Raw genomic sequence first — 20,968 nt, 5'->3', positions numbered from 1 at the left:
TCTCAACGGTCCTGTGAAGGAGATACCTCTATTATCCATTTTATCCGGAAGACAGAGGCCCACCCAGGGAGTTTGTACAAAGGGGCCACGGTCACAGTGCCTATGGGTCACCCCAGGTGGGGGCAGTTGGAGGTGAGAGTGATGTGATAGGGTGAGTTGGCATCATCTTTGGGGCTGAGAGGGAAGAGGTCCTTGTGCTTGGTAATGCCCCACTTGCTGATCCCAACCTGGAGCAGAGGCATCCCTGCACTGTGGTTTGCTTAATGCCTTTTGAGAGAGTAAACTGGGGAGGAGGGGACCCCAGCATGCTTGCAGCCTCGAACCTCCTTTTGTTTGCTTGTTTGTATTGTTTTGGTTTTTTAGCCGCATCTCGGCCTGCGGGATCTTAGTTCCCTGACCAGGGATCGAAACTGCATCCCCTGCAGTGGAAGCACGGAGTCTTAACCACTGGACAGCCAGGGAAGTCCCTCGAAGCTCCTTTGAAGTGCGGTGGAGTGGGGGCCGCGAGTCTTGATGCTTGTTGGTGTGGCTGGAAAGCGCCCAGGGCTGGAAGGGCAACGGTGTAGGGGAACGGACTGTAGTCGTGCCCCCAGGCCTGAGGCCTTGAAGGGAACTCCCTTTGACCACTTGACCATGGTTGCTCTGTCCCTTCTGTCAGTCCAGAAGCACCACGGTTTTGAATGAGGCCCTGGTATTTTCTCCTCCCAGCAGGAGCACAGGGGAGACGCGGGGTGAAGGAGACAGTGGCAGGGCTGCAGCTTCTCAGCCCGGGACAGGGAAATTGCCCGCTGCTCTTCCCAGAGGTGACGTCATTCTGCCTCCCTTGGAGGAGGCTGGCAGCTGCGTGAGGGAAGCTCAGTCCCTTCCTGTGGACCTTCCCTACCCTGTGTACATCTGTTCTAGGCCCTACCATGCTTGCTAAGGCTCTGAGTGGGTCTAGTCATCTTAGTATCCTCAATGCCTAGCACAGAGCCTGCTGCCCAAAGGGATTTGCTGAGTCAGTGGATACATTTCCAAATTTATGTTCGAAGTCCAAGGTTCCAAATCAGCATCTCCAACATCTGACTTCCCTCGGGCCGCTTCAGAGCCTGAGATCTGGGCCTCTGATCTGGCTGCTGGCTGATCCTGCAAAGGAGGACATGTCAAGGAAAAGTGACTTCTCTCTGTTTACCTTCCTGGAGCCCTGGACACAAAAACCAACCTCAAGGAGTTTACAAATAAAGTGCCTGAAGAGAAGAAGGAAGTGGGTGGCAGGGCAGGAGCCTGGGTTCTAAGCCCAAATCTGCAACCAGCAAGCTGTGTGGCCTTGGGCAAGTCACTTAACCTCTCTGTTTCTCATCTTCAAAATGGAGCGGTATTATAGTAGGTTAAGGGCAGGTAGGCTGTGACATCAGATGGTCTGATTTTGAATCTCAGTTCAACCACTTACCTGCAGCAACCACTTAGATTTTTGACCTTGGCTTAGTTATACAAACTTCCTGGGTCTCAGTGCTCTCATTGGTGACATGAGTGACAGTATCCACTTCATAGAGTTGCTTTTTGAAATTTAATATATATATTTTAGGACTGTGCTTGGCACCTAATAAGAGACTTATTATTATTGTAATGTTTACCTTTTTTAAAATGATAAAGGACTGTTCTCCAGGCCTCCCAGGGTTTTGGCGATGATCCCCCAACATGATGAATAAAAAGGTAGGGAGGAATTCTGTAGGTATCAGGTCTTTTTTGACCTTTTTTTGTTTTCAAACCTGACAGGAAATTCCTTCTTCTTCCAGCGGTGCCAGCCACCCAGCCACAAGCACAGCTGACTGCTTTCCATGACAAAAGGCAAGGCCACAGGCCCCCAGGTCTCTACCCCAGAAACCAGCAAATCCCTGCCTCAGGAAACCACCACGGATTTCTTTTTCATGAAAAACCTCAAGGTTTCATCTACTAGAGCAGCTCAAGAAGATAAAAAACCAGTTTGATTCTGAAGATGTAGGCTCTTTCCAAGTTCTAGTAAGTCTCAGAGAGGCAGAGAAGCACAGCGTGGGAGTTTCCTCTGAAGTTCAGTGATGTTCCTTCTTCCGGGGTGTGTGTGTGGGCACCAAAGCTTGGCCCATTTTGCCTGGAGAGTCCTGGGGAGCTGGGGGAGGAGTTAAGGGGGCAAAGGTGCCCAGTTTTCAAAGCCTCTGGGCTCCCCGGCTGCCTTTTCCCAGTAAGTTCAAGAAGATAAAGGATGTAAAAGTATCAAGAAGGAAACCTGAAACCTGCTTATTAGTTTTTCAAATTCTCCTTTACCCCTGTCTTATTCTAAAAGGTACACCGGGTCCTAGAAGGTCGAAAGGCAGCTTCTTTAAGTTATACATGTGCCCAAAGGTCCTCAGCCTGGGCTGCAACTTGACACCAGGCCCTAGACTCTGGGAGAACCCCAGAGAAAGAAGGGCGCTAAACTACATGGGGATGGAGGGGGACGTCTTCTCTGTATTGTCCCGAACAACGGAAAGTGAAATCTAGCTCAGGTCCAGAATTCCTGACCTGGTTCCCAGGCAGAAAATGTCACAGATGCAGGAAATGGGTGTCAATTGGAGTGCCAGTGCAGACTTTGACCTGGAAACATCACAGGCACAGGCAGCTTCGTCTCTTTCCCTTTAATCCCAGGCCCAGCGGGAGGCAGTTCCCGGATGGAGACCTGCCCTGGGCACAGCTTCTTTGGTCCCCAGCTCAGCTCGGGGGACTGAGCCACCCTGCTGCCCTTTGCGGTTGTCTGGGAGATCAGAAGTGGATTCTCCTCTTCGTCTTTGTTCTCATAAATGCCGTCGTTCTGGCATTTCATAGCTATCAAACACCCAGATTTAGTTGCTTCCAAATACAGGTTAATCACATTCTTTCAATGTATCTTTCTTTCCAAAAAATCCTTATAAGTCTGTTATCCGCACCACCATCCCTATCAAATAATAATAACCCAGATAGTTTAATTTTGTTTGGTCAGAATTATTCCCAGCCGAGGTCTCTATTAATAGAGAGAGATGCCAAGAAGGAAGCTCCCATAAGCCTGTACAACAAGCAACTAGAATATGGCGAATCTGCCTCCAATGCAAACGGCAAACGGGCACCTCTGTTCTGAGAAATGCCACAATCGTTGGGCTGCTTCTACTCACAACTCATGGAAGAGAAAAGCCGTTTCATAGGACAGACACTGTCCTGTACCAGAGCCCAGAGGCCTCATTCATTCAGGGCTCCTCTGCTAGCCCTAGAGCCTAGGACTTTGTGTGGGGTAGTGAGGGGTCTCCATTTCCTCCCTGGCAAATTGTGGGTGTTGGTCTAGATCAGTGGTTCTCATCCAGGTCTAATTTTGCCCCCCAGGGGACATTTGTCAATGTCTGGAGAAACTTTTGGTTGTCACACATGGCCAGGTCCTGGGGGGGGAGGAGGCAGGAGGAGGGGGAGTGCTTCTGGTATCTAATGGGTAGAGACTAGAGATGCTACTAAACATTCTGTGATGTACAGGGCAACCTCTACAATGGGTTATCCCTCTCCAAATATCTATAGTGCTGATGAAACCCTAGGCTAGAAACCTTATCTTTCAGGTTTCTTCTAGCTGGGGCCAAGTTCAAGTTTCCTAGCAATTTCCTTGGAAACGATGGGCTGCCCACGGCCCCCTTGAGGACCACAACAGCCAAAGCCAGAGCTCCCCCTGAGGAGTGCTGCTACCTCGTGGGGCCTTACAGCACCATTTCTTTCTGGAACACAAATTATCTGGTGCACTGAAACTTAGTTTAAACTAAATGACAGAACCGTTACTCTGTTAAAAATAAATAAAATGCTCATATGCCTAGAGATCCTCCAGAACTGTTTCATTCCAACCCTTTAGGATAGGATGTGTGTAGGTGGAACAAATCCAATTAAAAAAAAAAAAAAAAAAATCAATCGCTCGCTCTCTCAACGCACAAAAATCCCTGTAGCAGCCTCCAGGCCATGCCACTTATAGCTCTATTCCTTTAGGAGAAAGAAGTTAAAGACAGAAAAACAGTAATGCCTAAAAGGTAGCCATAAGTCATCCCACTTAAAGTTTATTTCATGTGAGTTCCAGCATGCGGTGTGCTTTTTTGGGGAAAAAAAAATGTCCCAGTTCACATTATAAATTAATTTACAAATATAGAATTGTGTTAGAAACAGTATTTATAAAAGTCCATACAGTTTTTCACATAGAAAAATATCTATAGAAAGCGTTTTTTTGTACACACAATACGGCGGTAGGTAGTCTCTTTGGTTGTCCTCCTGCATGATATTTACAAAGTAATGGTGATGTTATTTATACCGCAATAGACTATTTTAAAAAAATAATTTTCTGTATGTATATTTCAAACTTCAAATTTAACAGTAACGCTGTGAGAGTCTCAAAAAAGAATACACAGGGAAAAGTTAAAAAGTTTTTTGCAATGAATTTGTGTTCCTTTTTCTAAAAAAATTAAAATCCCGAACCAGCAACGCTCCCATCAAAGACCAAACAACATCGTCCGAAAAACAATTCATAAGACATTATCTTCATCTTAATACATCGCTATTCCAATAAAATCACCAACTATCTGCATGTTAATTCACACTTTCTGGATAAGTTCAAACAGTGGCTGCATGTCTGCCATGTACAGACATTCTGTTGGGCACCAGGACGGTGACCATAAAAAACTATTTAAAGGAAGATACCTCTTGAGAAGTAGAAGGGAATGTTAAAAATAAATTACATAAAAAAAATTTTTTGACCACAAATGTCTTATTTTTAAAAACTTATAAAAATTCCATTTAAAAACTACTTTGAATAAAATTCGAAAACTTTGTTTCAAAGACGAAAAATCCAGGACAAATGCTAAAAGGGATAGGATGCCAATTAATTAGGATGGTCACCCCAAACCTCAGAAATATGGCAGCAGAAGTAAGACAGAGCTGGTGTCCAACCTCGCTGCTCAGAATGTCTCAAGTGATACTGATTTCAACCAGAATCTTTGGTCAGATGAAACCTAGCTCATTCCTACTCTTTAGACACCATGTCTGCCTAGGCATGTTGGTGCCTATGCTTTTCAGGAACTAGAACACACTAGAACACAAAGCTTACAAGCACTGACTCTGGAGCCAGACCCCCTTAAAACTGGATCCTGGTGAGAGTTCCCTGGTGGCCTAGTGGTTAGCATTTGGCACGTTCACTGCCGTGGCCTGGGTTCAATCCCTGGTCGGGGGACAGAGGTACCGCAAGCCACACAGTGAGGTCAAAAAACAACAACAAAACAAAACAAAAAACCCTAAAAAACAAAACACACACACACACACACACACACACACACACACACACACACACACACACACAAACGGCCCAAACTGGATCCTGGGTCCATGACTTACTATCTGTACGGCCTTGGGCAAGTTAACTAACTTCTTGGCAGTTCACTGCCCTCATACAGAAAATGAGGGGGAGTAACAATACCTCTCTCCCAAGGTTGTTGTGAGGATTAAACGAGCTAATATACGTCAAGTATCTAGAACAGTGCCTGGCACACAGGGTGTGCTTGGGCGGTTCCATTGCTATTAGTATCTGCCACGTACCTGACACTGAGTATAGACAGAGGTGATTTGTGAGCTGCGAAGAGCTCAAGGATTTGTGGCGCTTCCTAGCACAGTATTCGAAAGACTCTCAGTAGCCACAAATAAGACAAATGGAGGTTTCCTATAAAAATCCAGGTCTCTGGGCTTCCCTGGTGACGCAGTGGCTGGGAATCTGCCTGCCAATGCAGGGGACGCAGGTTCGGGCCCTGGTCCGGGAGGATCCCACATGCCACGGAGCAACTAAGCCCGTGCTCCACAACTACCGAGCCTGTGCTCTACTGAGCTGCAACTACTGAGCTGCAACTACTGAGCCCGCGAGCCACAACTACTGAAGCCCGCGCACCTAGAGCCCGTGCTCCGCAACAAGAGAAACCACTGCAATGAGAAGCCCACGCACCGTAACAAAGAGTAGCCCCTGCTCGCCACAACTAGAGAAAGCCTGCGTGAAGCAATGAAGACCCAACGCAGTCAAAAATAAAAATAAATAAATTCATTAAAAAAAAAATTAAAAAAAAAAATCCAGGTCTCTGACTTTTCTAGAAAAATCAGAATGCTGTCAAGCAGGAGATAACCAGCTGCCCACAGCAGCCTTCAGCTCGAAGGTCCCAACCGCTCCCAACTGCTTCCAGTGCCAACTGTTATCTTTTTCCGACCCAATAACTTAATTCACTTGTTTTTGTAGCCGGTCCCTGGACCCATTTGAGCTTGTGACCCTGACATACAGTGATGAACAAACACACGTGGTCCATGCCCTCACAGGGCTCACGGGTATGATCCCAGAACAGAGTGAGCTGGATTTCTCTCCAGAGAAACCTGTCAAAGTTTGCCGGGTTGTAGAAACAGTTACCTACTGCATCCACGCTACTCCAAATGTGGTCAGTGGACCGCAAGCTCAGCCGGGAGCTTCGGAGAAATGCGGAGTCTCGGTTCTTGCCCCAGACCTACTGCCTTGGAATCTGCATTTTCCACAAGATTGCAGGTGTCCATAGTCAAGTCTGGGAAGCGGGGGGTCTATACCTCGGAGCCCTCCCGGGGGTAGATGAGGCTGTTGACCATGCTGAAGTTGTAGAAAGGGGTGCTGAAGGGGCTGCTTGGTCCCCCGCTGGTGCTGGCAGGGAAGGGGCTGTAGTAGGAAGACCTCTGGCTGCTGCCATTGCTGGTGCTGTGACTCAGCTGCAAGGTGTCTGGCGAGGCCTCCGGGACGGAGCTGGGGGGGAACGCGCCGCCCGAGGGAACCTGGGTCCCCTGGATCCCTAGGGGGCGGCCGCCGGGGAGCACTCGCTGGGTGCTCCCACTGCTGTTAACACTTAGCGTGCCGAGGCTGCTGAAGAAGCTGTTCAGGCAAGGGGTGGAGGAGAGCACGGACCCTCCTGGGGAGGAGGCGGTACTCTTGGTGCCCTCGGGAGGCTCTGGGGACTGAGAGGGCCTCAGCAACGCCGGGGAGCTGTCTCCTTCCGGCTTCCCACCCACTCCAGACCCCAGTCCCGGGGAGAGCCCTTCTTCTGTTTTCGAGGTCCCCACGGCCACCGTAGGGGTGCTGCTGGCTTCCGAGCGGCGCTTTCGCTTCCGACGGAAGTTCCCGTTGTCAAACATTTTCTCACAGTTCGGATCCAGGGTCCAGTAATTACCTTTCCCTACGGACAGGAGAAAGAAAGCTGAGTTAGGGGAGGATGCGGTTCAGGCTCATGTACTCAGCTTCGCATGTGATAGGGTGATAGGGGGCTGGTGGGCAGGCTCTTGTGAAACTCCTACAGAGATGCTCAAACCACTCTGCTGTTTAAATGCATCCTTTTGTGGGAGATGGCACTAACTGAGCCTCATCTATCTGTGGAGATAGGGATAAGAACAGTACACCTCACAGGTTGGCTGTGAGGGTTGAATGACAGATCTCCGCAAAGTAGCCACACCACAGTGAGTGAGTGAAGAAACAGTATCTGTATCACTTGCTGAAAGGGAGCAATACTTGCCCCCCAAAAAATACTCCACTGGAAAAAGGCAACCTCCAATAACCAACCCTCTGCCTTGCCGAACAAAATCAGGTTATAACTGGGGAACTGACTGGTTGAACAATGCCTTGGATGGATATATTTGGAGTACAAGGAGGCTCCACACCCCTTCCTTGCCTAGGGCAGGAGGCACCCCTGCATCTCTTCCAAGCTCTTCCTCCACCAGGCCAGTCTCAGAGATCAGGGCCCCATTTAATGCATGCAATGCTAGTCTTCTGCTTAGAAAATTTCCCTCCCTTTTGAGCACAATGGAAGTAAAAGAGATCTATCGTCTTGGAGGATTTTATCTCCCAACAGCTTTTTTCACTTCTGGTAAAAAGAATCTTTGGCATTTGCAAATACTGTAAAGCGCTTATCCTGTAGTGAATTCTCTGCATGGATAACTTCAGTTACTCCTCACAGCTCTTTGGAGACAGGCAGTATTATGGCCTCCATTTTTCAGATGGGGAAACTGAGGTGCAGATTGGTTAGCAACCTGCCGTCTTTCCAGTTAGCAACGGTAGGTAGGGCCAGGATTTAAGCAGGCTGGCTCTAGACTCAGCATTCTTAACTACTAGGACACATTCCCCCATATCCATTACTTCCACCTACACATTTTCTGCAAGTAGTTGCAGGAAAAAAACTTATTCACATATCTACCATCTAAATAACAATACCTGCATCTATCAGGATATTTATACTGTGTCACCTTGGTACCAAAAGCTTTTTTCTTTTTCTTTTTTTTTGTGGGGGGGGGGCCATGCCGCGTGGCATGCTGGATCTGAGTTCCCTGGATCAGGGATCAAACCTGTGCCCCTGCAGTGGAAGCTCGGAGTCTTAACCACTGGCCCTCCAGGGAAGTTCCTGGTACCAAAAGCTTTGATAAGACACTGGCTAGAGGTCCTCGACCTTTTTAGAAAGTCGAGGAGTATACATGACAATTGACATGATCATCACAGGTGACTGAGAAGCCAGGTCTGGAAGATGTATCTTCTAGAACTGCATGCTCTGTCCAGTACAGTAACCACTAGCCAAACGTAGCTGCTAAGCGCTTGAGAAGCGGCTAGTCCCAAGTGAGATGTGGTGTCAAACACACACATAGGAGTTTGAAGACTTAGTACCAAAAGAATAATGGAAAGTAGCTCACTGATAATTTTTTATATTTGTTCTATGTCGAAATGAAATTAAAAAACATTTTCACCAGCTTCTTTTCACTTTTTTCACGTGGCTACAAGACAATTCACAGCCACGTGTGGGTTGTACTGTATTTCAAGTGCAAAGCACTGCTCGAGAATGACTTTAGGTACAAATACTCCAGGGCATTCACATAATTTACACAAAATCCTGGATCTCTGTAGAGGGCAACTGAAACAGTTTTCTCTTCCCTTTTTCCTATTTTAATTTTTTTAATTAATTTTTTAATTTTTTTAAATTTTTAAATTTTTTTAAATTTTTAATTTTTTAAAATTTATTTAATTAATTTTTAATTTCCGACTCTCCCCTCACACTCCTTGTCCTGGGCTCCTTCTGAAAACCTCAGGTAAGATTCTGTTTGTCTCATTTTTGAGCTTTTCTCCACCTCACTCCTCAGGTTAAGAGGGAAACCACTAACGCGCCACGGTAACCCAGCCCTCCTCACCCCCGGGGTTAGATCCGAACGAAGCACACTTGGGGTTTTCATTTTTACATTTCTAAATACATAAGGTTCCCAAACCACAATCTGCAGGACCCAGCTCAAGCTCCCTGATCCCTCGACCCCCGTCTCGCGATGCCCGTGCCACCATCCTCGAATCATGTCTTAAGGTAGGGACAGTACGTGTCCCACGAAGGGCACAGTGAGTCTCTCTGGAACCCGAGACAGGAAGGAAGGACATCTACGGACAGCGTGTTCCAACTCCCGGTCTCTCCCCACCTCTCTCGTGAAATGTAATGGGATTCTCAGCTCATCTGAATCTTTACAGCCATCCCTTATCTGAGAGCCCACCCGTGTTCTTATTCCTAATCCACCTCCCTGCAACTCGACCGGCCCTTCCAACGGCCTGAGGAACATCACCCAGGGGCGGCTCTCTGCTTGAGGATTCAGGTTCTTTACCTTTAACCCTAACTGGCCAGTCTCTGCGCGTGTGTGAGTTGGGGGTGGGGGTGGGGGGTAAGGGACCGGCCGGGAAGCACCTGTCCGCCCTCACCTGGGTCGTCCTCGTCGCGGGGCACCTTCTTGAAGCAGTCGTTGAGCGACAGGTTGTGGCGGATGGAGTTCTGCCAGCCGGCCTTGCTGCGCTGGTAGAAGGGGAAGCTGTCGGCCACGAACTGGTAGATATGGCTGAGCGTGAGCTTGCGCTCGGGCGCGCTCTGGATGGCCATGGCGATGAGCGCCGAGTACGAGTAGGGCGGCCGCACCATCTTCATCAGGTCCTCGCGGTTGGCCATGGACAGCCAGCTCAGCTCCCCGGGCGCCGCGGGCCCGGCGGGCGAGGCGGGCGCTGCGGCCGCGGGCTGCGCGAAGGGCCGCTGCGCGCAGGCGAAGGTGCCGGCGGCGGTCGGCGGCTGCAGGAAGGGCCCGGGCGCGCCCCCGGGGGGCGGCGGCGGCGGCGGCGGCGGCGGGGCGCCCAGGTACGCGGCGGCGGCAGGGGGACCGCCCACGGCCGGCCCGTTGAGCCACAGGTAGGGGTTGGCGGCTGCGGCCGGCGGCGCGGCATAGTCGGCCAGACCGTAGGGCGCCCGGGCAGCCGGGGGGGCGCCCGGGGCGGCGGCGCCCGGGGACAGGCCGGGCTGCGAGTACACGCCGAAGTTGTCGCCGCAGTAGAGAGCCATGTCGGCGACCGTCGGCGGGTGCGGCGCGGCGGCGGCGGCGAGGGGCGAGCGGGGCTGATCTCGCCGCTCGGGCGAGAGCATCCCTTTGGGGGCCAACCCTGCGGCCCCGCCTCGGCCCTGGCCGGGCGACCGGTATTCTGGGCGGGGGAGGGTGCGCGCGGAGCGCCGACAGACCGGCTTCTTATAACCGTCGGCGGCGCGACTCCTCCCGGGCAGGTCCCGGGGCTGGGCGGCGGCCCGCGGGCCGCGGCTCTCCACGCCCCCGCCACGCCCCATCTGCCCGCGCGTCCCGGCCGAGCGCGCGGAAACCTCGCGCCGCCCGCCGCGCCCCGCCCCGCCCCGCCCCTGCAGCCCCTCCTCGCCGGGCCAGGGGAGCCCCGGGGGCCAGGGGAACCGAGGGAGGCTGGCGCCTGCAGGATTCGAGCGAGGCGCTCCCCGTTCCTAACCACCGTGTCCTCAGCACAATAACGAAATAAAATAACGAATATCAAAACAAAGAGATCACCCGAGACGGTAGTACTGTTTTCTAAAAAGTCTGTAAGTTAACTGGGTGGCCGCTCAGGCCACCTGCCTAGCCCCCTTTGGTATTTCGACCTGGAGCTATACCTTTTGTCATCGAGTTGCCGGATTCACGTCCGGTCTCGACCGATCGGCTCACAGTCGAAAATAATAGACGTGATTTACAAGTCTTTGGGGCATACGGAAGATATCCCTTCTCCTGGGGAATTCTTTGAAGGGAGGGACTGAAATCGGTTTTTAATTTCTCTAACCACGTCTCTAAACATAACGATAGGTTCGTTCACATTCGGGAAACATGTTCATTTAGGTCACGTTTGCGCAGTCTTTTGGTGTGATTTGTTGTCTTTCAAAACAGAAGGGTGAACGTTTTCAAAGACATTGAAATGGGGGGTTCGGAATTAGCATTTTAAAGCCAACTGTAATTTAAACTGTGCAAGAAGCGCTCATTTACAAAAACGGTCTTCACGAATTACGGTAGAAGACTTGCCCTCTACTTTTGTAAGTTTTCAAATGCGGCTCCTGCCTGGAAAAACAAACAAAACCAGTGAAGTACTGTGTGGAGCCCACGTGCCACGCGATCGTTACTTACTGGCCCCGAACAACGATAAGAAAACTGTTTCTTTTACAATTAAAACGATTCCTAAATATGTTCTTCAGAAGTGACCGGTCTGAGATTCTCGTTTAAGGGAGAGGGTGGGGGGAAAGATTTTTTTCTATTAGCCAATTGCAGACTGACAGTTCAGAATATTTAATAATTCGGAAACCCCTCCCCTCCACCACTCCGCATTTATTTTCAGGACAAAGTTAGTTATATACTTTCAGGAAAATGATCGTCTTCTGCTACCTCACTTCGTAAAAAATGAAATCCAGAAAACATTTAACGAGCAAATTTTGGTTCCTAAAATGCAAATCACACTTCAGATGTAACATTTTTCTCGTCTTTTGTGAAACCGGAAAGGAATTCTTGTCACGCAATTTCTTTCAATCTCCTTGCAGATGATATAGAATGGAATAGTGTTTGCCTTGGTCGTATTTTGAGTTAGGTTTCCTAGTTTAGATAAGCACCGTGCTTTTGTTTTCCTTCCCAAATAACCCAAACGAAGCTGTTTTGTCTTGCTATTTCTCTTGCGATGTTAATAAGGGTGACAGCTATAAGGAAGGAAAACAATTTTTAATAAGTTATAATGCCCCAATTTAATAATTTTTCGTCAATTTAAAATTTAAACTAAAAAGAGAAAGTCCACAAGAAGAGCTGGCAAACCAGATGGCAATAAATTAGGAAAAATTTGAAACCATCTCCCCCTTAGTAATTGATGTCCTTAAGAATATAATATAATGCCTTCCCTTATTTTTTAGCAAATTGCTTACCCATATATACTTTGCAGTCCTGAAGGTTTGTTTTGTTTTGTTTTGTTTTAGTTTAACTCTTAACCCTATACTCCAAATTATCCTGAATGAGAGACCATGATTGAAGATTATTGTTTCTTGTTTGGGTTAAAGGTTCAGCCCAGTAGAGATATTTTGTTCCTTGACTATCTTTTGCGGACTTTTAATTTTATTTAAAAATCATGGAGCCACCTAGCGTCTCCTTGCCTTTGTTACAGCATTTATCCAGATAGGGATCTGTGAGGTGGACACCCCCTCTAGGGGTTTGGAAGTTATACTCTTTTCTATCTATTTTTAAATCACATATTAATTAGATAAGCTTAAAACTATCATTGGTCATAATCTGAGTTTTTAATTCAAAGTTAAAATAGTATTTTAAATCCCCGTTTTTTTAAAAAATTAAATTTAAAAAGCAGTTGGTGCACTTAGGGAAAAAAAAGATAAAAACTATACTTAGGGGAAAAAAAGTTTAAAACTATGCTTAGGGACTTCCCTGGTGGCGCAGTGGTTAAGAATCCGCCTGCCAATGCAGGGGACACGGGTTCGAGACCTGTTCCAGGAAGATCCCACATGCTGCGGAGCAACTAAGCCCATGCGCCACAAATACCGAGGCTGCGCTCCAGAACCCGCAAACCACAACTACGGAGTCCGCGTGCCACAACTACTGAAGCCCGCACGCCACAACTACTGAAGCCTGTGCACCTAGAGCTCGTGCTCCGCAACAAGAGAAGCCGCGGCAGTGAGAAGCCTGTGCACTGCATTGAAGAGTAGCCCCCACTCGCCGCAACTAGAGAAAGCCCGCGCAACGAAGATCCAAAGCAGCCAAAAATAAATAAATAAAAATTAAAGGGGCTTCCCTGGTGGCGCAGTGGTTGAGAGTCCGCCTGCCGATGCAGGGGACGCGGGTTCGTGCCCCGGTCCGGGAAGATCCCACATGCCGCGGAGCGGCTGGGCCCGTGAGCCATGGCCGCTGAGCCTGCGCGTCCAGAGCCTGTGCTCCTCAACGGGAGAGGCCACAGCAGTGAGAGGCCCGCGTACCGCAAAAAATTAAATAATAAATAAATTTTTAAAAAAACTATGCTTAAAATGTAAGTTTCCTGTAATAACGTTTTGTCAAATTCCCTTTTCACAAAAGAATATAATCGTGGCCATTGATTAATGTATCTATGCCACTGTTACATGTTTTCATCACTGGAAAATAAAACATTTTGAGAAATTATTCAACTCAAAGAAAACATCTCATTTATTTTCCACTGACATTTGGTAATATCCTTGAGGCTTCTTTGAGCGACAACAATGATTTATGATGGAATGTAGTTATTTTGTAACAAACACTGTAACAGAATGTAAAATTCCTTACACTCATTGATTGATAGCATCATAGAAACCTTGGCACATTAGTGTTTGCTAGTATTTTTCCATATTTACCGAGGGAGAAAAAGGTAATAAAAATTGGAAATAGCCTCAGTGGTCTTAATTCCTAATGGCTGTGACTTAGAACAACATTGAACTGTGAACAGAGTCAGTCCTTCCCAATTTCAGCATCATTGTTTACTTTGTATCATCTATGAAAAAGGCCACAAGCAGAAATTATGAACTCTACCCATGTCCCCCACCTGGCTTTCTACCTTGCACTATAGTTATTATACCTATCTTACCTCTTCTCATACATCAGAGGCCCTTTGAAGTTGAATCCTTATATGTAATTCCGTTTTTGAAACACCTTGCCCACCAGAGGACAAACAAATATCAATTTTTGAAAAATTCATACGTGTTGAATTAAGGAATGACTACTTACAAATGCCATGTTGGAATATAAATAAGCCCATTCAAGGATGAGTAAACACACACACACACACACAAACCAAACACACAAAATGGAACGTTGGGACCTGGGGAAAATTTCTATAGCAAAAAGGAATAGAAGCGTTACTCAGATGTGCAGAAAAAGTCCAACTCTGAAAATCATTTACTAGAGTGATGGAAAGAACATTTCAGAAAATATCTGCCTTTTTTCTTCAATAGACGTAAGACGGTTTGGCCTTTATGAAACAAGAAATCAGAGTAAGGTAAAAACCAAACTCTGGGTGCAAGTGGAGATGAAAAAGGAACAAGAAGAGGTGAGAAAAGAAAGCAAGAAAACTCAAATTGTAATCGGAGAATACAGTTTTTGGAAAAATGAGGTGAGAATAACTCTATCACGTAGGCTAAAATATGTAAGATTAATCAGTGCACTTATTGTTTTGGTGAAGATGGGATGGATTATGGAAGAAAAGATCTTGCGTCAACGGGAGCTGGACCCAGTATCTCATTCCTTACTTTTTCCAACTTCGGACCACTTAATTGGTTCTCCTTTTGGAGCTGGTAGTGTCATTAGTGCGGGGCACACTGAAGAGCCTCTGTCCACTCCCGGCCCCTACCTCAAAGGCTGCGACTTGCAGCTTAAAGCAGAACCCAGAGGTGCTGTCCGTTTGCTCCTTTAACAAACTTTTAGGGCTCTACTTACTGAATGTTAAGTGCTGGTGGGAAACTGAGGCAACTCTTTTCCCTAGGAGAGCAGGTTTTCCACCAATTTAGCATTTGTCTTCTTTTTTTTTTTTTAACAGTATTTGAACTGGATCATTTTTTTTTCTTTATTTATTTTTGTCTGCATTGGATTTTCGTTGCTGCACGCGGGCTTTCTCTAGTTGCGGCGAGCGGGGGCTGCTCTTCATTGCGGTGCGTGGGCTTCTCATTGCGGTGGCTTCTTTTGTTGTGGAGCACGGGCTCTAGGTGCGCGGGCTCCCGTAGCTGTGGCACACGGGCTCAGTAGTTGTGGCTCGCGGCTCCAGAGCACAGGCTCAGTAGTTGTGGGGCACGGGCTCAGTTGCTCCGCGGCATATGGGAGCTTTCCAGACCAGGGATCGAACCTGTGTCCCTTGCATTGGCAGGCGGATTTTTAACCACTGTGCCACAAGGGAAGTCCAGCATTTGTCTTCTGTTCAAAGAATACGGTTCCCTTGTAAGCCCTTCATGTTGCCATTGGCCAAGTAGCCCCTGCCGGTTCCCCTACTCAGCCACCTGGGAGTCAGGGAAGACTGGAATGAGCTGCAAATACAGAGTGAGGGGCAAAAATCAAACCCAGCGAGGCTCAGAAGCAAGGGCGTAGCCCAGGGATCACTGGGCCACAAGCCAGCTGACCCCCAAGGCTCATGGCCTTCTTCCCACTGCCAACATTAGGCACAGGACGTGTAGCAAAAAGGATGCATCCTTAGGATTCTTGTAGGCTGACGCCTCTGAGGACACCACCGAAGTTCCAGGTACTTAATACAGAAAAATAAAGAAAAAATTATCAGCCCAAACAAGGGTGATCCAACAATTCCTTTGAACAAAGTTATTAATACCTCACTCCCCTGCTTGAGCCTTGCACCTCTTTCTGTGGCCTCACTCTCCCCTCCCCAATCCTCTGGAATGCTTCCTGGCCTCCGGTTCTAGCTGATTAGCCCCATTCTGGAGCTTCCTCAGCTGACTTCTCAGACCCTTCCTTCTGCTCCAGACCCAGCTCCCAGAGTGTCTTCAACTCTTGTAGGATGTCTCCCTGAATTGAATGCATTCTGGCTCTCCTGGGATCTTCCCATGGTGTCCTGAGGCTCCGTTTCCCCCAGCGCCTTCCTCCTCAGGGCAAGAAGTCCCTCAAGCCCTCCTGTCTTGCTGGATGGCTCCGGCATCTGCTTGCACGTTTCATCCAACTCTCTGGACCCTCGTTTCCAATAACCAACTCCTCTGCAGGTCAGCCACCCACTGTACTGGGTGTTCTCTGAGGCCGGGGACTGTGGCTCACTTTTTTTTTGAGCCCTTACAATTAAGGAACAGGTACTAAATGCCTGGCACGGTGCCAAGCACCTTACCTGTGCTATCTCATTTACTTCTTATAGCAATTCTGTGAAATAAGAACTGTTCGTCCTCATTCTACACATGAAGCAACAGAGACAGAGAGGTGAAGTCATTTAACTGGGGTCTCCCAACTTCTAAGTGTGCAGCCGGGATTCAAAGCCAATTCACAGCCAGGAAGTCTAGCTGAGGAACGCAGGCTGGAAGCCCTCCGCTCTATTTCCCTCCTCTAGTATTTCCCGTGTGCCTAGTTCGGTGCCTGACATTGGGGCCTGCTCAATTATCATTTGTCACTTGAATAAATTAAAAAGCATTAAATGATGTAAAACAGAAATTGGAAATCTCACCCCTGCAACCTCCTACCCCCTCTTTTTACATGGTCCCTCTCACCAAAGGCAGCCACTGGCTATCAGTTTCTTATGCTTTCCTCCAGAAAATGTTTTCAGGTACTTATCTGCACAGCTATGGCTTTAAAACCTGAATCCATGCTATTCACATAGCTCTGCACCTTCTACTTTCATTAATATGTTTTGGAGGACTTTCCAAAGCAGCCCCTATGTCCACATGTCTACCTCATTTTGTCCTCCTGGTTTTCCCCTTCATGGGATTTTCAGTGGAGACCCACCAGTATGGTTGTGCGTGGGTGGTTTATAGCCTGTGTCCGTTCTAATGGGTTGGCGCCCCTCCATACCTGTTAGCAATATTTTGAGTTTAACGTATTTTAGATGATCTCTGGATTATTTCCTTTCTAAAAAACAAAAAACAACAAAAAAAAAACAAAACAAGGCTTACTTTACTTATGATAGTAACTTCGTAGCTGATTTTGTAAAGAGTACGTACCTTTAAATGTTTAATTCTGACAAATTGCTCTCCCAGAAGATGCCCCACTTTGAATCACCAGCAATTCCTCCTGGGTGCTTATTTCCCTTCCTCTTTGCTAATGCCGGATGTCTTCAAGTCTTTTTATTTTGCCAATCTTAAAAGCCCAAAACGATATCTCAAAAGTGTTTCCATTTGTTTTCCTTGATAAATGAATACCTAGTCACATTATCATTTTAATTTAATTGTGTGTGTGTGGGAACTGCCTGCTCTGATCTTTTGCTCATTTTTCTATTTGTGTTCTTTTTAAAAAATTGATGTGTCTGAGCTCTTTGTGATTAAAGATATTAATTTTTTTTTCTCCTAGGTTTCACAAATCATGGTTTCTTTGTTAAAACTGTCTCTTCTGTTGGCATCTGTGATAACACTCTGTCCTGCCTTTCTTCCTTTATCTTCTGCATTTTCCTAAAGGATGTCTGTTTATTTCACATCTCATCCTTTGAATATTGTGTTTTTCCCTCGGGTTCCTAAGCTCAGCCCTCTTTTTTTCTCCCACACATTCTTTTTTTTTTTTTAATTTATGTTTTGGCTACGTTGGGTCTTCGTTGCTGCACACGGGCTTTCTGTAGTTGCCGCCAGCAGGGGCTACTCTTTGTTGTGGTGCGGGCTTCTCATTTGCGGTGGCTTCTCTTGTTTCGGAGCACGGGCTCTAGGCTCACAGGCTGTAGTAGTTGTGGCTCGCGGGCTCTAGAGTGCAGGCTCAGTAGTTGTGGCGCACGGGCTTAGTTGCTCCGCGGCATGTGGGATCTTCCCCAACCAGGGCTCGAGCCCATGTCCCCTGCATTGGCAGGCGGATTCTTAACCACTGCGCCAACAGGGAAGTCCCTCTCCCACACATTCTTCATGGGCTGCCACATCCACTCGTGTGGCTTTAGTCATTGTAGTGGACATGGTGTGTTATAGGTGTTACTGCCTGTTTAACAACTCTGTAGGGAAACACTCTTCCATTATTCCCGATTTGTGAGGAGTATGTGGGATTGACAGGTGGGCAGGGAAAGTCTAGAGACTCAAACCTGGACCTTGCCCAGAGTTACTTTTCCATACGCCAACGATTTGTTTGAGGTGGGTGAGTGATTTAAGATAGGTCACTTAAGATCATCTTCAAGTTTTCTGTTGGGATTATCAGGAAAAAGTTCCTTTCTTCACAGGGCTTGGTTCCTGTACAGAGGTTGTGGTCCTGAAATGGCCATCTTTGGTACCATGAGGGAAAATACAGGTGACATCACGTAGAGCTGAGTGAGAGAAACGAAGACACACCCTGGAGTCAAGATTTGAATCCCTTTATTCAGAATCATCCTTCATCCTCTTGAACTTACCGGTTTCATTAGCCAACAGAATTTCTTTTTGATTGAGCAAGTTAGGATGTGATTTATAGGCTGCACTGCATTCTCCCAAACGACAATGTTGACTTTCTAACTCCTTATGCCTCAGAATGTGACTATGTGGAGAAAGGGTCATTACAGAGGTAATTAAGGTGAATTATGGTCTTAGGAAGGGCCCTAATCCAAAATGACTGAGGTCTTTATCAGAAGAGGAGATTAGGACACAGGCATGCACACGCATACATGCAGAGGGAAGACGGTGTGAAGAGAGAAGATGGCCATCTACAAGCTCAGGCGAGAAGCCCGCAGAGGAGACCAACCCTGCTGACACATTGATCTTGGACTTCTAACCCCCAGAACTATCAGGAAATAAGTTTCTGTGGTCGAAGCCACTCAGTCAAGCCACTCAGTCGGTGGTACTTTGTTTTGGCAGCCGGAGCAAACTCACACAGGTAGGATTTTATCCATTTCAAAAGAAAGGTTAAGTGCTGGTAACTCCCATTCAAATCACATCAGCTTCTGGCTCAGACATCAACTCCTACTGAATATTTCCTCTTCATTTGCATACAAGTCACCTCCAAGACATATCTAAGCAGCTCATCATAATCCTCTTAAAACCCACTTCTCCTTCTGTCTTCCCCCGGCTCTGTGATGGGCCCTCCCTCCCGCCATTGATCCAGTTGTCTAAGCCAAGAACCAGAGGTTCTTCTACCTCAGCGACCAAGTCATGCCGTAATAGCTCTTTACTCTTTTTGTCTTGCTGGCAACACCAAGAGTTAGGCCACCATCATCCCTCTCCTGGATTTTTTTTTTTTTTTTTTTTTTTTTTTTTGCGGTACGCGGGCCTCTCACCGTTGTGGCCTCTCCCGCTGCGGAGCACAGGCTCCGGACGCGCAGGCTCAGTGGCCATGGCTCACGGGCCCAGCCGCTCCGCGGCATGTGGGATCTTCCCTGACCGGGGCATGAACCCGCGTCCCCTGCATCGGCAGGCGGACTCTCCACCACTGCGCCACCAGGGAAGCCCCCTCTCCTGGATTTTTGCAGTTGGCTCCTAACTGACCTGCTGGCTCCTTTTGTCACGTCTAATCCTCTCTCTACACCATAATGATTTTGTAGAAGAGCAAATCTCGTCATGACACTTAACAAGTCTTTAGTGGCTCCCAGGGCTCTTAGGATAAAGTGTAAACTCCATAGCGTGGCACATGTGATCCTAGGAGAGGCAGCTCATCCTGTTGGCCAGCCTGCTCTCCACTCCACACTCAGTGTTTCCCCTAAATCCAGTCCTTCTGTTATCCTCTTCATGATTCTAACCCATTATGCTAATTACTCCTTAATATTTTTCTTTTAATTGATTCAACTTTTAAATTCCATTATTTGGAAGGAAAACCATATAGCACTACTGCAAATTAAGTGTATATCCATATATCTATATAGATATAAAGTGATTGAGATATATATAGACGTTGCCATAGATAGAAGGTAAACAATGTCTATGAATTTTGTTCATTAATACTGCTGATAAAATTGTTTCCTTAAATAATGCTAAATTTCAAAAAAATTAAAAATACCAGGAAACTTAATTTCATTAACAGTAATACAAGTAACAGTAAGTTTACCTTAATTTCATTAACAAAGATTCAAACCTGAAAATAAATTCCTCAGTAAGAACAGCAGGACTAATGATCAGTTTAGTAGAAAGTGATGTTCAGTTTAATGATGTTTATTTTTAAGTTAAGATTAAGAACAGCATTGTAAAAAAAAAAGATAAATGGAAGATTGTAAATTAACTATACTTCGATTTAAAAGAAAAATAAGATTAAGACAAAGTTCTACTTTAGTAACACAAATTCTGTTTTTTGAACTTTTTTTTTCCAGCACGAAGAATTGCAGCTTACGTGTGTTTACATGGGAATGGAAAATGGTATTTGATTGCCCCATTTGATAGGTATGGCTAACTTTTATTCCAAAATGTTTGATTCAAGAAGCTGTCTGAAGGAATCATTAGGATCCATTATAAATCTGTGAAGACATAATCCAAGATGTTATCCAAAAAGGAATAGAGAAGGGATTTCTTGGGCCCTAACTACCGTCACTGGATCATGCATATAAAATCCTTTTTATCAACCCTGTCAAGTGTTTTTTCATCCCTGCAAAATACTTTCAGCAAGTATTTCAGGTGAGTTTGTAACCAGGTTCATTTATTCAAGAAATACTTATTGGGCTTCCCTGGTGGTGCAGTGGTTGAGAGTCCGCCTGCCGATGCAGGGGACACGGGTTCGTGCCCCGGTCTGGGAGGATCCCATATGCCGCGGAGCGGCTGGGCCCGTGAGCCATGGCCGTTGAGCCTGCGCGTCCGGAGCCTGTGCTCCGCAGCGGGAAAGGCCACAACAGTGAGAGGCCAGCGTACCGCAAAAAAAAAAAAAAAAAAAGAAAAGAAATACTTATTAAGTATGACAGACCCTGACCCTGGCTCCAGGCAAATCTGGTAAACCATGAATTTCTCCTCCCACATAGCTTCAGACAAGGAGAAGTTTCCCACCCAGAGGACCAAGGGACCCAGGGGACCCAGGCTACTGGTTTATAATCCCCAAGGTCACTTTATCTTGTTTGGAAATACTG

The 20,968-nt window shown here is 47.0% G+C and overlaps 1 protein-coding gene and 1 long non-coding RNA gene across 2 annotated transcripts; one reads left to right on the top strand and one right to left on the bottom strand.

Moving 5' to 3' along the window:
• Positions 1-4,036: 4,036 nt before the first annotated feature.
• On the bottom strand, positions 4,037-10,559 carry FOXI3 (forkhead box I3). The gene is made up of 2 exons (XM_033838509.2): positions 9,749-10,559; positions 4,037-7,211 (listed from the first exon to the last, which is right to left on the bottom strand). The coding sequence occupies exons 1-2, from the start codon at positions 10,452-10,454 to the stop codon at positions 6,589-6,591; spliced, it is 1,329 nt and encodes a 442-aa protein (XP_033694400.2). The 5' UTR covers positions 10,455-10,559; the 3' UTR covers positions 4,037-6,588.
• A 262-nt stretch (positions 10,560-10,821) lies between these two features.
• LOC141276381 (uncharacterized) lies at positions 10,822-20,254 on the top strand. Its single transcript, XR_012325873.1, has 3 exons — positions 10,822-10,886; positions 14,304-14,461; positions 20,225-20,254. It is a non-coding gene; the product is annotated as an uncharacterized lncRNA (long non-coding RNA).
• Positions 20,255-20,968: the final 714 nt, after the last annotated feature.

The sequence above is a fragment of the Tursiops truncatus genome, chromosome 14 (assembly GCF_011762595.2).
Source record: "Tursiops truncatus isolate mTurTru1 chromosome 14, mTurTru1.mat.Y, whole genome shotgun sequence".
Lineage (NCBI taxonomy): Eukaryota > Metazoa > Chordata > Mammalia > Artiodactyla > Delphinidae > Tursiops > Tursiops truncatus.
This window is presented reverse-complemented; position numbering and strand designations above follow the sequence as displayed.

Excerpts from the sequence above, each read along its gene's own strand:
- FOXI3 (XM_033838509.2), bottom strand. The coding sequence starts at position 10,454 with ATGCTCTCGCCCGAGCGGCGAGATCAGCCCCGCTCGCCCCTCGCCGCC. Across the intron at positions 7,212-9,748 it reads CCGCGACGAGGACGACCCAG|GGAAAGGTAATTACTGGACC; the intron begins GTGAGGGCGGAC and ends TCCTGTCCGTAG.